At 36.4% G+C, this 17,424-nt stretch overlaps 1 protein-coding gene across 2 annotated transcripts; it reads left to right on the plus strand.

Annotated features, from left to right (window-relative positions):
- The first annotated feature begins 428 nt into the window (after nt 1-428).
- Nucleotides 429-16,596, plus strand: ANXA1 (annexin A1). Of its 2 annotated transcripts, none has more exons than XM_041422183.1 (13): nt 429-516; nt 3,940-4,018; nt 6,251-6,344; nt 7,140-7,234; nt 7,958-8,071; nt 8,653-8,743; nt 9,717-9,796; nt 10,758-10,814; nt 12,099-12,192; nt 12,739-12,834; nt 13,829-13,887; nt 14,750-14,872; nt 16,232-16,596. In XM_041422183.1, exons 2-13 carry the CDS (start codon nt 3,953-3,955, stop codon nt 16,289-16,291), a joined length of 1,029 nt encoding a protein of 342 aa, XP_041278117.1. In that variant the 5' UTR covers nt 429-516; nt 3,940-3,952; the 3' UTR covers nt 16,292-16,596. The 2 variants fall into 2 exon arrangements, with proteins under 2 accessions (XP_041278117.1, XP_041278118.1); XM_041422184.1 differs by having other exon boundaries at nt 3,943-4,018.
- The last annotated feature ends 828 nt before the right edge of the window (nt 16,597-17,424 follow it).

The raw sequence follows: 17,424 nt of genomic DNA on the forward strand, positions 1-17,424 counted from the left end.
AAGCTGCAGAGCTGATAGCCACACGATCTCAGTGAAGTGAGGATTCTGCCGCAAATCCTTACCCTGTCATCTCTCGAAGTTTCACTGAGCAAAGATATATCTTAATATATTCACTTTTGAAATTATATCAGATGTTAAAATGTGAAGAGAATTACTCAAATTTTGTTTTCTTAATATTTAATCATGTGATCCAAAAATATTTATGGCAATTTATTAAAACTGGGGATGTGGTCAAGGCAGGAGAGAAGAGCTACCATGGCTTGCTCATGTCTTTTCCCTTCTGCAATCTGCTCATGCTTTCGCCAGCACATAGTTTCGCAATGACTTTTTTTTTTTTCCTAATGTTTCTCGACTTTGGGTGGCACCCAGATACAGCTGCTGCAGATGATTACTAGGGCTGTGGAAACACTAGTTGCTGGGTGGAGTTTCCTGCACAGACTACAAAAGCTTTGAGAGCCCTCTGCTCCTTTGCTCCTAACTGTGCAGCCCTGCAAGGCAGTGTTTGTGAGGAGCAAGGTAGGATTTTGTTATTCATTATTGCTCTCTGTAGACCCAGCACTTTAGGAATTGCACGCTGAATTTGTCAAGTGACCTGGTGTAAATTTTCTGTGGGTTGTACTTGCTGTCAGAGAAAAAGATGGGTGTGGGCAGGAGAAATTCTTTCCATTCTGTAACATTTTACACAATTATTGCTTTTATTTAATGCAATTAAATAAGGGGAATAAAAAATAGTTAAAACTTCAAAAGCAAACTTATTTGGAGTAGACCATTTCCTATGCTTTCTCTTTGCCTTTTTAATAGGCTTCTGTAGAAATCTGTAGTAAAACCAGAGCTCCTAGGAAACTACTATGCCGTGTATGTAAACTTAAAAAATAGAAACAGCTGTTGATACTTCAACATCAGTTTGCTGCACTATGACTGTAGAGGAGTCATTGTTCATGAAAGTGATGAAAATCAAATTTCTTAGAAATCAAATTAGAAATAAAATTTTAGAAATCAAACCAATGTTTTAGAAACATAAAAGCAAAATTCCGTTTTTCTGACTAAGAACTTGGCAAAGCCACATAAAAGCTGTATCATCTAGGGCTCTTCCTGCTAAATCTTTCCATAGAATTTTGCAAGGGTGAGGCTGTTTTTCTCTCTGGTGTTTCCATATTCAGCAGACTTACCACTGCAAAGTAAATTACTATATTAGATCTTCTGCCTATTTTTCTGACTGGTTGACATGACTGTAGTTTACATGAAGATCCTGGTATTGAGCCTTTGAAAGTAACCAGGCATCTGACATGCTTAATGGTATAATTAAATAAGTATAGATAAATGCTGTCATTTGACACAGACTGTAGTGTAAAAATCTAGTTGTACCTTTAAATATTTTTAATAAGGTGTTTTCTCAAAATCTTAAAAATTTTTGATTGGTCCTGTTGAAGGGTGCATCTTCAGGGGATTAAGAGCCAGACAGAGAGCAATAATGTGGTGATTTTTGTGAAACAACAGGGTTTTCAGTCTGGATGTGTGTGTGAATTTTCAATCCCATTGCGATGTTGATCATTCCAACTGGGAATCAGTTACTTCAGTCCTTTTCATATTATATTAAAGTAGTATTTGGACTGAATGCATCCTTCTTGGATCTAGGTACTGTTTATACGATGTCTTTGCATTTTAGAGTGTCAGGACAAAGTATTGGGCAAGACCTTCTCTCCATCGGGGGCTGGCTGTCTTCCTAGATTCCAGCCTTGTTTTTTTTTTCTTATCAGCTGTAGTTTCTTCCAAAGCAGAAGAAGAGTTTTATATTAAGCTGGTTTTTTACCTTGCAAAGCTAATTCAAGCAGACTAAGATCTTCAACTTCCCCCAAGGGCTGTTGGCTACTTTGACTTATATTAAAATTGCATTATTTCTTTACTAGATGGAAATAGACAGAACTGCATGCCAGTGTCTTCATTTCAAAAGAAAAAAAAAATTAAAGTTTTTAAGGCACAGAATTTTTTTTCTTACTGTACCATTTAAACCAGAAAAAACATGAAGTTTTAGAGAATTAATAAACTAAATTTAGTGTAGTCTAGTAGCCTTCTGCTCCAGCCAGCCCCAAAGGCATGGAAACCTTTAGAGCTTGGTGTCATGGGTGGGTGTGGGAATATGTAGAAGGAAGGGATGCGCTCTCCCTGAAAAGAGTTACTTTATCAGGCAAAACACACCTCTTCTCGGATCTGCTGCTGGGAGACTGAATCTTGTTTCATAGCTTGGAGTGGTTCTCTGCTGTGTGAATCAGTCAGCAGACACAGCAGGACATGCCAGTGTTGATGACTCAGTGTACCCAGTATGGAGACTTTTAAGTGTTTCCATCCCACTGCATAAGGCCTTCATGTGTGCTGTTCCAAAATGCAGCAGAATTTTGGGCACCATACTGCTTCATCTGGCCCTGCTAACTTCTGTCAATAGAAGGGCACAGGAATCACTCTGACAGCTTGGGAAAAGTGCAGGTTGCAGTTATGATGTGAGCATGCATTTCTGATCCGGAATAAATAGCAGGTCATAAAAGCTGATCCTTCAATTCTGACTGAATATTCTGCTCACTGTTTACACAGTGAAGACCTACTCTAAATAACATAGAAATACAAATTTTAAATCAGTTTCAGCTTTTCTGGCAGCACTGGCAGAGCTAAATTCCTTCCAGAGGGAAGGAAACAAAGCAAGAGCTTTTTGGGGAAGAGGGAATATGGCTGGCTCTTACCTTGGAGAGAGCTACAGGCAGGCTCTGTGAGGTATTTGTCACTTTTTTGGCTTCTGAGTGCAGAAGCAAGGTTTACAGTGTTGTTGTGAGGGAAAGAAAGAGCTGGGCTGCAGCTACACTCCTTGGTCCTCAATTTGTGTTTTTGCCCTTCCTACAGGATAGAGGGGATCTGTTAGCACCATAATTAACATAGCTTTTTATAATTGTGTATATGATCTGAACTCCAAGACTGCAAACAGAATTTTGTCTCTTAACACCAGTTAGAAAATCAGTCTTGTTTACTCAGCAACACTATCTCTAGTTATTGCTTACACGTACGCTTTAAAACCAAATCTTCCCTGGAACTTGCTGAGGAAGAGTGCTTTTAAAAAAATATAGTTTGAATAACTTTATTTGATAAACCATTTATTTCTTCTTTCTATTTCCACAATATTTCAGTTAATAAACAGAATATTCCCCATACTAACAAAATAAGTTGTTATGAAGAAACCTATTCATTATTTTTGAGTACTTAATGTTACATCACCTCTTATTTTTTCCTTTTCTGCATAGTGACTTTTGGGAAAGCTTTCTTTCTGAGTGGTAAAAAGCAAAACTTATTTTATTTCCTCTTCTTAAATTGGTAATGATTTTTTATTATTGTGCAGAAATTGTAGAAAATGTGTAAGAAAAAGCAATTTAAAACAATATAGAACTGCCCAGATTTACTCATCTTCCTTAGAAAATGTCTAGTCAAAGAAATTACATGAAGGTATATTATCAAGGGAATTTCTTTTTTCCTAACATAATACACAAGAACTCCAACATCAGTAAATGATGAGACAAGACCCCTTGTTTACCAGTGAATTTCAGAATGATCAAACTAAATGGGCATAGATGATGAATTAACTAATTGGTTTCTAGTAACTTCCCTTTGTCAGTAAGTGCTATTGCTAATGTAAGCAGATGCATAGTTCTTCTGCTGTTCTTATCTAAAACTTTTGAAAGTAGCTAAGAGTGTAAGGGTGAGCAAGCAGCTGTGGAGCATTACATCACTCATGAAACATCAAAGTTACCTGCCTCCAATAGCACAGGCCAGTTACTATGTGGTAATTAACCACAACATGTCGTTGTGCTGGAGAAGTGGTTTTGAGGGTGGAGAATCTTGAGTTGCACTGGTGCTGAAAATGATGAAAAATTTTTTGTAACTTGGTGCATCTCTTCCCAGAAGCTCTGTCAATATGGCTATGGTATCAGAATTTCTGAAGCAGGCATGGTTCATTGACAACCAGGAGCAGGAATGTATTGTAAGTATTATCAGCTTTTGAGGGCACCATGCTTATTTTCTTGTAGTCTTGTAAACAAGTAGTTTAAGGACTTCTAAACGTCTTTCATACATGCAAATGGAAGGAAAACAGTGGCAAAACTCTAGCAGATTAGAACTGGACCTAATTTTATTGCGATGTATAATCTAATGTAAACATATAATCTAGGAAGTTAGCTACAAGAAGAAAAATTGCTCTTATTCCCACCTATCATTCTAGTTATCAATTCCTTGGCAGAGCTAGTTAGTATGATTAAACTGTAACTCCCAGTGGCTAGTCACTGATTTCCCTTAGGTCGGCTTCTTTAATGTAGTAATCTGAAGCTGAGTTGTGTGAATGTGTATGAACATGTCCAGATAAAGTAGGTGAAAAAACCAGGGACTCTTTGGCTGAGGTATAAGAAGCCATGAGTTTGAACCCAGGAATGTAAAGGAGGAAGTAAAGTCATTAGTATTTATCCTAGCTTTCATATCATATGTCATGCTCGTGGTGGAACAAGCCATAGCATGTAATAAAAAAAACCTCAGACCATGAGTACGGTTATACATTAGAAGGGAGGGATACGGTTGTGAGGAGACAGGAGTTACTGTGCTAGGATGATATGGAGAATCTTTGTGATAATGAGGTGAAGATACTGAAATGAAAGCAAAGATAAAGCAGTACCCTGTGAAATGACAGAAGTTCCCCAAAAACTTACAATTTGAAAACAAAATTATATAGGGGAAATTTCAGTAAGCAAAAGTTTTCTACAAAAGGGCTCTAGGCCCTTGTAGATTTTGTAATTTTGACTCCACAACCTTTTGTGCACAAAACTTTGGCTCCACCATCCTATTCCCCTTCCATTCCCAGGGTCCTGAGACATTCTTGGCTATGGTGGTTACAGAGACTTTTACATTGCTGGCAAATAAGTTTGGCATGGAAACCAGCATACAAAGGTCAGCCTGCAAGATTGAGAAACAGGCAGTGAGACAGTCCCACTCCTTTGTTGACTTAGCACACAAGACACAATGATCTCTTGAAAAGTATGCTAGAGACTTAAGATGTAGAGATTTAAGTATCTCTATGCTAGAGACTTAAGTATGCAGTCTGTCAGCTCTCTTAGAACTCCTCATGAGACAATTGTGTAGGGAGATGAACATTTAAGTATCAGATGCTAGAAGTGTACGAAATTCAATACAAACTGTTGTATGTAAAATATGTATTCATAAAACCTTGAATTTTCTTTTGGGATATTTTATTTTAATACCAAAGGATTAAAAAAAATTGAAATGCTAATTTTTGAAACAAGAGAGACTATTGGGGATTCTGAATCATCTTGCTAAACTAATGGTGTCTTGCAATAAGAAATGTCACCACATATCACAACAATGGGAATGTTCTACAAATCTTTCATCCAAGAATCTTGGAGCATTTTATAATTCTGTAATAGACTAGAATCAGTTATTCAGTGCTGTTGAGTTGAGTGCTGTATGAGTTATTTAGTGCTGTTAGTCCTATCTGTAACTTGATGTGTCATGTTGCTGACATAGGATAAGCCAAATGATCTGTTGTACAGTTCCCAGAGATCTTCTGACATTGACTAGGAAGTGCCCATCTAGGAGTAGATTCACCAAAATCAGCTAGTGGATAATGCTTTGCAAAGACTGTGGCTTATGTCCAAAGTTCAAAGAAGCTAGGCAAGAGGTCTCTGCTTCCTTGTAGAGTTAGGCTTGAACACTTCCCCAAGATCTTGCATGTAAGAAGTATTTGAAAGCTTAGATATTAATCAACTGAGGGCACCCATAATGTGATAACAGGGTCAGTTTGCATAAGATGATGAAACTAGCACTTTACTGGAAGTGCCTGAAGTTTTTAATTGTGGGTTTAGAGCCTTTAAAATTTGAGCATAATTTCCTAATTATGACAGTTAATTATTTTCATATGCAATCCTGCTTACACTAAGAAATAGGTGTACAAGTACCTAAACCAATTTATGAAGTACTTTTTTGTTTAATATGAGAGCTGTGAAAGGAATAGATACAATGCATATCCATTATTGAATCTGTTCAATTACCTGTAGCTACAAAACTGTATGTTCAGTGATGATAAAAAGCAATCCCAAATGCACAGTTTATTTGGGCATTCAAAACTGCTTCTGTACAAAAGTATTCTTTGGTGTGAGCAATTTTTTTCTTGTTTCTGTTTTAAATTTTATTTTTTATTTTCCCTCTGCAGAAGAGCTCAAAAGGTATCCGTGGAGTAGAGTCATACCCAAATTTTGATCCATCAGCTGATGTTGCTGCTTTGGACAGAGCTATTACTGTAAAAGGTAAAAGGAGTAAATATTTAACTTACTACATTAAGACTCTTCCTTAGAAAAGTTGGAGAATAGCCCTGAATAATATATGGGAGCAAGAGGCAGTGGCAAGTGGGAGAGGTGCCTCTACTTTTAAAAGCTTGGCAATACATTCAATTATGCCACTTGGTGAAGAATCTCAACTCTTGATAGCCTGATGTATTACAGTTTCAGACCTTAATGCTATGTTAAAGTTCTTGAATATGTTGAAGGAATGGTTGAAAAAATGTAATTCCTGGGGAAGGAAATAATATTGCAACATACCATACTAATACTTTTTTGGCTTGATTTCCATATCATTCCTGCAAGAGGCAGTGATTATGCTGATAATATATTGTATGCTTCTGTTACATATCTCTCTTTTAATGAAAATCACATTTGGCACTTTGTGCTTCCAAAGGTTTTCCAGTTTGACTTACCAAGATAAAAGGCGAATACCATCTAATTTTTTTTTTTTAGTGTGGGTTTCTGCTTGTTTGGGGTTTTTCAAGATTTTTTCAGTTTTTCAGTTTAGCGGAAGATCTACACTCAGAACACTGTAAGACTTTTGTATGAAATTTGTGTGACTTAGATGGATCTATTTATTTGGTTTCTTAGCTACATAACTAATCTTGTGAGTTTGTAGACAATAATAGCTTTTCCTTTGGTTAAATTTGAGTTTATTAAGAAATCAAAATATGAATAAAGCAGATCATAATTAAAGAAAATTAACTGGCTTAATGACGTATATCTTTTGAATACATTGGAATTTGGTTTGTTTATTCATAGGTGTGGATGAAGCCACAATCATTGACATCTTGACTAAGAGAACAAATGCTCAGCGACAGCAGATCAAAGCTGCCTATCAACAGGCTAAAGGAAAGGTAAAGTATATTAAAACCAAGCTTAATTTTCACTCAGAATATCAAAGTTTCTCCTGGCTCAAATAGTATAGATGAGAAAAGATAGAATACTGGGTAGGATAGGAGAGTTGTAGGACCATAACACTCTTCCCCAAGTCTACCAATGCTGCTATAGGGAGGGGCTTCTAGTGATTTTAGAATATTTTTGGATAGGCAGCAGAATAAACCAGATTTTAAATTTTTTTAATTCACCCCACTCAAATTTAGGTCAAATTAGAATATAGCCTTTATCTTCAGAACTGTGGTTTTGTTTAGGGTGATATTACATATCACCCTAAACAAGTTCACTTCAAACTTCATGCAATAAATGATGAATTCAAATGTTACACAAATAAGCAACTCAGTCATAATTGTAAGAGTAATATGACATCTTCTCTTGAAGAACGAGCAGCCTATTTTAAGTCTTCTGATGCTGTAAATGTTTCAATGTAGCTGAATTGCAATGTGTGAAAACACTCCAGAATACTTACCGAAAAACCCTGCCTGACACTTTAATTAATGTAAAGTGTCAAATGTGACAAATCTGAAACTTGAAATAGGGCTTCATAATTCTTTCTATTAGATAAAGAAATGATGTACACTTAGATTGATCAGAGGTCAGACTAATTTTTGGACTGCAGCTGAACAGCAACTACACTTCCACCATTCATTAACTTGATGTGTTTCTTATTCTTCCTGAAACAGAGTCTAGAAGAGGCTTTGAAAAAAGCTCTGAAAAGCCATCTAGAAGATATTGTTGTGGCTTTGCTGAAAACTCCAGCTCAATTTGATGCTGAAGAATTAAGAGCCTCTATGAAGGTAAGGCAGAATCTTCAGAGAAAAATTTTCCTGAAGAACATCTGTACTTACCAAGGCCTGTAAATAACACTGGACATAGATTTCAATGCTTGTGTATTATCCTTATTTAAACTTTGTTTTGTTCAATAAATTTGTATTGGCAACTCAGTTTATGAGAACAAGACCACTAATTCCTGCTGAATTTCAGAGTTGGAGGAGATTCTTTTGAGAGAATTAACTCTTTCTTGCCTACTGAAAACTGGTTGTTAATGAGAGCCATAGCACATGCATTAATATTACATAGGAGAAAGAAAAAAGGGAAGGAGGTATTTTTTCTTCATATATTTTACATTCTTATCTTTTATGTGCACTGTTTGATCCTTTTAGCACTTCTTTTTGGCACCAGTGTATTGAATGTGATAAAGACTGAATTCCAAAAGAGCTGAAATTATATAATAGGGAAGCACAACATTTTAAATTTTTATTTCTCATTCCACGTGGTGTCTTCAAAGCCAAGCCAATGATTTTTATCTGATTTCTGTTATGAATTTTAAGTTTGTTCTATTGAATTACATCTCTAAAATTTCAATCGCTTCTATCAGGGGCTTGGAACTGATGAAGATACCTTAATTGAGATTCTGGCTTCAAGAACCAACCAAGAGATCAGAGAAGCCAGCAGATACTACAAGGAAGGTAATTCAGAGCAAGAAAGAAGTATTAAGAAGCAAGAAAGAAGTTACACCATTGTATAACCCTATAGCAGACGCATTAGATTCACAACCTCTCTTAGTATGAGGAGCTGAGAACAAAATAGGAGGCTAATGTAGCTTCACAAAAATTTGACAGGGTTGCTGTGAGGGAGATCATGGTGACCTTTGCTGATCTATGTTGATTCCAATAGTGAAGGAAAAGATACATCACCATTGCTGGGATTGTGGATGCCTCATGGAGTGAGTCACACATTGAGACGTTTTCTTGGATGCATGCAAAGACAAGCTACTTTCCTTCCCCTGTAACTAAAACTTGGCTGACATTTTAAGAAAAAGCATGGGCTTGAAAAAACCCCAGTCTTACTGAGTTAGCAACACAGATACTATTAGCAGTAGGAGCAACCAGTGAACTGCAAGGGGAAGTTGCTTGAAGAAATTGTTACAGTGTAATGTGGTGTCTCCCTTATATGTCAAGTTTACTGTATTGTCTAATTAAATCCTGTTTCCTGAGATGATGAGGTAACTTTACCAAGACATTTCTTCTTAGATGCCTATATTAAAAGCTTGATTTTTTGGGAGAGTTTTGTGTTTGAGTTCAATACTGATAAGAACAGCCAGAAATAAGAATGAAAAAGAAAAAGGCTCAAAACAAGGTTTGTGTATTTTACAAGCAGAAACCCAAGACAATGCTACCCACAAGACCTTAGAGAAGGACATTTTTCAGCACATTTTAGGTTTAATCTCCAATTTCAAGCACATCTCAGGATTTAAAGGATATGTTAGAAATAATCTCTTTTACTTGAATCCAAATGAAAAGAAAACCATATTTCTAGTGGGCATTTTTAAGTGGGAAATTAAGAAAATACTGGAAAAGATCATAGAGTGGTTTGATGGGTCCTTTAAAGATTATGTAGTCGACTTAGTTGATAACTTCAAAACAAGCTATTTGATTGCAGTGCTGAAGAGAGATCTGACACAAGACATCATCTCTGACACATCTGGAGACTTTCAAAAGGCTTTGGTTGCTCTAGCCAAGGTATGGTAGGCTTAAGCATTTTGAGTGACAATATCTATAATCAAAAATCAATGTTCTCAAGACTACTTTAGAGAGAAATGCAATAAATAAAGATTTATGCAATATTTATTTCTTTGCATTGCCTTTTAAAACTGTCAAATCATAGACCATTAGAAACTGTTCTTAAACAAAATATAATGAGATTTTATCTAAAACACCTTTTAAAAACTGTATTGTAAAACAATATTTCTTTTTAATCAGTTATGCTTTTAAGATTTTTTTGTGCTGTCTTTAAGCACTAGAAAAAGTAACAGGCATAATGTCATGTCAATTGACTAGAAAAAGAATAAATGTTTAAAATTAGGGAAATAAACTTTTTTTTCTTTTCTGTTAATGAATGTTTCTAGTAGTTAGATAATGGGACAAGGGTAGGGAGTTAACAAGTGGACAAAGTGTTTCATAAATTTGCATTGAAAAATAGGTAAGTTCAAACACTGGACCTTCCCAATTAAAATACCCTTTTAAAATTAATAAATATTTGATTTTTGAGTGTACATATATTGAGTGTATATATATATATGTACATATGTACATATATACTTCCATACAGGATGATTTTTTGATACATCCATGTGCATGGTTTAGACTTCCAGTTATAAATTTCAACTGAACTTGAGTCTTTTGAGTGATCATGAGGGAGCAGGTCACAGGTTTGAAGCCTGTAGTTTCATGTCAAGAAACAAATACTTCCTTTGGATTTTTAGGTAGAAATTAAGAAATAAGTCACTGATGGCTGTAGAAGTATGTTCTCTGATTTCAAATACAACAGTTTTATTCACAGGATGATTCACATAACTGCGCCTGTTTCCAGTTATGTATTGGGTAATATGTGGGAGTGGTGCTGCAGAGCTCCCAAATGTTGAGCTTTAGTGAACTGAATGATTGTGAGTACAAGTGAAATTTTATTTATTTCTTTGTGTAGGCTGACCGATGTGAAAACCCTCATGTGAATGATGAACTTGCTGACAATGATGCCAGGGTAAGATCACAGTTGCCATTTTGCAGAACTACTTCTTCTGACTTGAGATTCCTCTGTTTGTCTGAATCCTATGCATTGCAGACCTAACAGAGATTTCAATGTCATTCAGCAATCATTTCCGAGGAGATAGTATTTTACAAAGTTCATGTAAATTAATTATATGAAGAAAATTAGATCTTCACCCCAATATCTAGCTTCAGAAACATTTCTGCAGAGCCTCATCTAGTTCATGAAAATCATGAAGACCACTTGAAGTACAAGTCAACAAGGGGAGGAATCAGACCCAGTCTTGCTTCTGTTTATAAAAGAGTTCTTGAATTAAGGAACAAGGATGTGCTCATCTATATTCAGAATCAGCTGACCATTGTGAACTCTGCAGTATGTTAGATATTGGTATTGCTTTTTAGTTACAAACCTTTCAAGATTATTGATAAACCTTGCAGTCATTTTCTCAATAATTCTAAAGTAAGCATCTGATATTTTTATTTCTTCCAGCATTAGTGGGACAATCTTTGCTAAATCTTGATAAAACTTAGCCGTCCTTGCTGAGTTTTCACCAACAAAATGTTACATCACAGTTACAACTTAAGTTTAGATGACTTCAAATTGATTATTTTAAAAAACTCAGCAAAGAAAAGGCCATTGAGAAATATTGCTTTAATTCCTGTTACATAAGGAGTTTAGTTCTGTCATCAGCCCTGGATGACAAAGTTCAAAAGTTCAGTACTATTTATTTTTATGCAGAGTGTTAAATCTTCATGCTGTGTGAAGATCTTTTATTATTACTCTTAGAGAGGTTCTAGGAGGTGTGGAAAATGAAGGAGACTGATTTGGTTTTTACTTTCCTGGAAGTAAAAGTCACTCCTGGAAAGATCAGGAAGTACTTAGTACATAGGTTTCTCCTGCATATTGCACCAGTTAGTTGCAGAAATAATTTAGTCAGTCTTATGAAATCCTACCAGTCCTGAGGCTTTCATGCAGACTGCTATCATGACAAATAAAAAATAACTTCATTCAAGAATGTAGTGTACCCAGGAAAGCTAGATGATGATGGTAAAATGTCTGAAAATATGTTTTCTAGCTGCATAGTGTTCTCTGGGTACTATTAAGACGTAAGTGAAGTATGATTTGACAGAGCTGGAGTTAGTCTGAGGTAGAGTTTTGATCTGAATTGTGTCAAGGGATAGTGTTCATTACTAAGAAGCAATGGCCCTCAAAATACGGTATTCCTGTCTGAATTTTGCTATTCCAATATTGACCTTGTGTCCTTCTTTTGTTTGACAGGCCTTGTATGAAGCAGGAGAGAAAAGGAAAGGAACAGATACTGGTGTGTTTGTAACTATTCTTACTACAAGAAGTTACCCCCATCTTCGAAGGGGTAAGTTGAACAAAGCTTCATGCTTCTCTGGGATGATTTTTGAACGTCGTCTGGTCATGAATTCAGAGAAGATATAGATCACCAAGAAATTGCTCTAGTTGGAAGTATGCCTGCTGACTAAGGGTGTGGGTGGCAGCCTAGCTGTTCTTTCAGTAGTAGAGATGAGCAATATAATTTAGGCTACTAACAAAACTGAAGTCTCAGCTGGGTTGTGATCACAATGCCAAGCAATGAGAGCTCCTCAAAGTGGTCTTGCTTCTTAGCCAGTTTGCCCTAGACAGGGAGCTATCACACAATGTCGCAGGCTCTGTGGTCATCACTTGGCCACCTCTACTCCAACCACTGGGAAGTGAACTCTTCCATCCTACCAAAGGCCCATTCCGTATGCTGACTCCATCTGCAGTAACTGACGTGCAGGAACACTGCTCTTTATGCTATCTGAAGAAAGTGAGAAAGATGACCCACAAACAGGTCTCTGCTGCAGCAGTGAGGACAGAATAGGGCAGAGAGAGTGCAGGGAGAATACTGTTCTCTCCCATTGTTTAGTCTTTCAGAAGTACACCAAATACAGCAAGCATGACATGAACAAGGTACTGGATTTGGAGCTGAAAGGTGATATTGAGAATTGCCTCACTGCCCTTGGTAAGTGTTTCTGCACATTGAAATGTACTGTATGTTCTGACTAACTTAAGCTTTTATTTCTGCCATAATTGCTCTGATCAGAAACTGTTCTGTACTTACCCTGCTTCACTGAGAAGCTTGCTAAATAAAACCTTGGGAAGTCTAATCTAGTTGTGGTGATTTAACTGACATGCCTAAAATAAGTTGAAGTTGATGAATGAGTAGAAATACCTCTCCTAATATTTGGAAAAGTCTTTTAAGGGGAACAGATGAGTTGTCAACATAGGAAGACCTTTATAAGAAGCCAATATGCCAAAAAAAGCTGTCAAAACAGGTATAGTTTGTATCAAAAATCTAATTGTTTTAAACCCATCTTCAAACAAAGCCACTCTTCTCTAAGTTTCATGTTGCAAGAATACTTATAATATTGGTTATTAAAAACATAAAAAAATTCCTTCAGTGGTTTTGTTCAAGAAAATGTTCATATAAAGTTAGTGACTGTTGTTCATGAACAGTAAGGTAAGGAAGGGTCTCCCTCTTACCAGTGGATCAGAGGTGTAATTGGAAACCAGGCACTCATCTTGTTCTTAGCTTTTATATCACAGTCAAACACAATTTGGATAAAAGAATAATTTTCATCAGATTACTCTTAATATCAAAATTGAACTATAACTTGGTTTACAGAATATCAGGTTATAACCTCCAGCTCTGCTATAGAAGGCATACATGTTTTTACATTTTTCTTCTTGGGAATTACAACACCTTCATTAATTTTAGGGCAGTAAACTAGGGAGAAATATGTTGTTTTTATGGTAATTATTCTCCCCTGACTGAATTGCTTTCTGAACAAATAGAGGAAAGGTTCTTTTTGTCCTCCTGCATTGTGAAGAAAGGTAACAAAGAAGTACGTAAATAGGGTATATGGGTAGGAAAAATGAAAGGGTTTTGAAAGTGTTTTATTACACTTTTATTACATGTAGAGGAGAAATGACCTTGTCTCATTGCTTCATTACAGTAAAGTGTGCCACAAGCAACCCAGCTTTCTTTGCAGAAAAACTCCATTTGGCGATGAAGGTAATCTAAATAAAGATCTCCTCTTTGTAAACATGAGGTGCTTTATAAGCTGAAAAATAAAGTTAGCTAGAGGTCTCTAGGCCCTTTGTGTGCTAGAAGAAGACTGCAGAGGGAAATTCAGAGTATTTCACTCCTTTTACTCCTTCCTTTGAAACCTGAGACTTTGTTTGCTGTAATATTCTCAGGAGGGCATCTGTCCGTCTGCACATATCTTTGACTGTTACAGGGACAGGAAGCAGACTGGAACACTTCTTATGAAACAACAATTGTAGCAAAAAGTCAAAAGGAGAGCAATTATAGATCTTAGCAGAAACCTTGTGGAAGGCTAATCTATAATGAGATATCCATGATCCTTCTGGCAGGTTTGGAACCCATGTTAGTGATGCAGCTGGTGATCATGAAACCAGTCTAGTATGCAGAGATTGTCATAACTACTGTGACTTAGTTAGGAGCAGTATGGGAAAAATTGAGTGAAACATTATGAAAATGCAGATCACTGCGCTATTAAAAGAGTAATTTAAAAAGGCAGTAAAGTCTAGGCTGTCCCTAATGTCAAGCAAGCACAGTGAAGGAGATGTCTGCTTTTAGGAAACAGCTAAAATAAATGTTTAAAGATATTAAAAAACCGTAAAAACAACAGGGTGGAGGTAGCCTATCAGAAGTGTTTTGTGCTCATAGGGCAGATATGAGACCTCCCTGTTACAAGACAGACTAATGGAAAAGGAAAGGGGTATGTTCATCTATGAAGAAGTCTGATGGATTAACATACAGAACTTGATCAAAGTTATTTCAGTGACAAAAGTAGCATAATTCTTTTTCCCCTCCTTTTTCTCCCCCTTTCTTCTTTTTTTTCTTTTAACAGGGTGCTGGGACCCGGCACAAAGACCTCATCAGAATCATGGTTTCGCGCCATGAAGTGGACATGAATGAGATCAAAGGCTATTACAAGAGTCTGTACGGCATCTCCCTCCGCCAAGCCATTATGGTAGGTTTTCTCCCACGTGACACATGAAACACAAATCAACCAGATGATTTTTGACATCCAGTAAAGATCAGTTAACTTTTCTGCTCCTCAGTCACCAGTTCATCTTGCACAGCTCATTGTAGATGGGTACCTTACATTTCCAATGGCTTACAGGCTGGGAGAGCTAATTCCTTTCCAGGTCAAAGTTGTTGTTGAAAGAGCTATAGAAATAGTAGTGTCTCAGGATATCACCTTATAGTCAAATCCAAGAGCTGAAAGGAGAGTACAGTATCCCCAGATTCTTGTACTTAAGCAGTACCTTGGCAGGAGATTGGAGAGGATTGCCATGACAACTGCAAAGGAGGTATTTGACGCAACTGGATACTGACTTTTAACATTTGAGGTACTCCAGCAAGTGAATTTTTAATTTTATTAACATGTATTTGGCCTGTTTTCCCTATGACCTAAGTAAATGAGTTAAAAATATTTTGTTAAAAGGGACTGACCACCCAATGTTCTTTCCAGAAAATTCAAGCGGTGAGGAGATCGAAGAAAGCTGAACTGACAAAGCATCTTTGTGGAGAGTAGTAGGCATAACCAAAAAAAAAAAAAAAAAGATGTCTTGTATGAAAATGCCTTTTAGGTTTTTATTGATGTTTTCTACTTTTCCAGTCAGGTCACTTTTAATCTTCCCTTAAGTGTGTGTGTTACCTGCAATTTGGTGTGTAATTACACCACCTCATCATGCTCCAAATGGTGATTGCATCCAAATGTCTTGATGCATAGCTTGGCTACACTAAACAATTCATATACCTCTGAAAACTAGATTAAAATTAGAGAAAACAAGAAGTGCATGTAATAATTACACTGCATACTTAATGCATATTATCCATATTTACCAAGCTGAATAAGCAATCCCATGGTAAGCAGAGTATCACTGTGCTGTTAGCCTTTATTTGAGGTGTTCCTAGACACAATGTGTATACACAGTGTTTTAATGTTAATGAGCGTTAGACACCACTGATCAAGAAAGACAGTTTCACTTTATTTAGAGTAAAATCTTAAGCTCCTGGGTAGATAAAACTCTTCTGTGCTTCTCTTCTTCACTTATGCCGCTAGACTTCACAACATTTTTACTAGTCTTGTCTACCTGTGCTGCACTCTGGAAATGCATGCATTTATTTATAGATCATACGGATAACTTCAGTGATGGTGCTTGGTTCCAGCTCAGCCTGTGGCTAATTTGTGTTTAATCAAGGGATTAATTTGTGTAGATGGAGCACTGATATTTGATCAAGGTATATGGAATGTTAATTAAAATTTATTTTACTTGAGACCATTATTCTAACATTTTTCGGGTTTTTATGCTTAAATTTACAGGATGAACTCAAAGGGGATTATGAAACCATCATGGTGGCTTTATGTGGAAGTGATAACTAAGTTTCATGTTCCTGAAATGCACTCAAGCCCAGTTGCTGAAAATCTTTATATTTGCATGTCTATGTAAAACACAGGCTTTACACACAGAGATTTCTGTGGAATGGCACTTAGTGTATACGTATTATGTTAAAAACCTGTAACACAGAATGTTTTTTTCAATATCCTTGCTCTGGACAGCTTCATTATTTCTGGTTGCCATTATTTATCCTAAATGAAAGAATGCCCCTGAGTTTCTATTCATGTGATTAATTATGAAAATAGTAAAGTTTTCATCTATGCTAAGCAAATAAACTTTTAAAAATAAAATTCAGCCGCTTTGTATATCCTTTGTTGCTATTTTGCATTTAATTTCAAGTTGTGTAAGTGCATTGTATGTGAGGGGGCAAATCAGTAAACACCTTAATCAAAAAGAATGTAGTAATTTCAAGTATAGCTCTGATCTACATAAGATTTCTTTTTTGCAGAGTGCAACAGGGTTTCAACAGAAACGTCCTTTGTGAAAGTCCAGCCTCACTGTTCAACTTCAAAATGGGAATGAGGGAGTGCATAGACCTTTCATTTAGAATAAAGGAGAAGATAAAGTTAAACATGTTAGTAGTATGAGAACAGGTCTTACCTGATTACAGGGGCGTTGCCAGATCATTCAACAGAGGAAGTGTTTACTCTGCTTAGCTGCATTCGAAGCACTTCTTCTAATTTTAAGGCTTTTCACTATTTTTTAGAGTATTGTATGTATGCATCTTAGTCAGACGTCGTTGCATTTTGATTGTATTCTATTTTTGTCTACTTCTAAAATGCAAATGCTGATTGTTTTGAAGAGGACGGGTTGGCTTGTGTGGTGGTGTATCAAGGAGAAGTCACAGCTTTACTGCAAGCCAGGTCAATGCCCCTATGAGTTCACTTTTCTCTGAGAGGCACAAGTTTATGTACAGTTAGGGAACTACTTCCTTAAACGTTTCAAAAACCAGAAGTTTTTTAGAAAATTCCATTTATATGGCTGTTTCACAATTGTTTTATATGTTGTGGTCTATTTGTTGCCATGGAAGTTTGCAGCCCTTTATTATAGTCTGGAAACTTTCATACTGCAAAAAACGGGACTGAGGTTAATGCTTGTGAAATAGAGCACCATCTAT

This window comes from Onychostruthus taczanowskii, unplaced genomic scaffold (genome assembly GCF_017590055.1).
Source record: "Onychostruthus taczanowskii isolate IOZ18803 unplaced genomic scaffold, ASM1759005v1 scaffold72, whole genome shotgun sequence".
NCBI lineage: Eukaryota > Metazoa > Chordata > Aves > Passeriformes > Passeridae > Onychostruthus > Onychostruthus taczanowskii.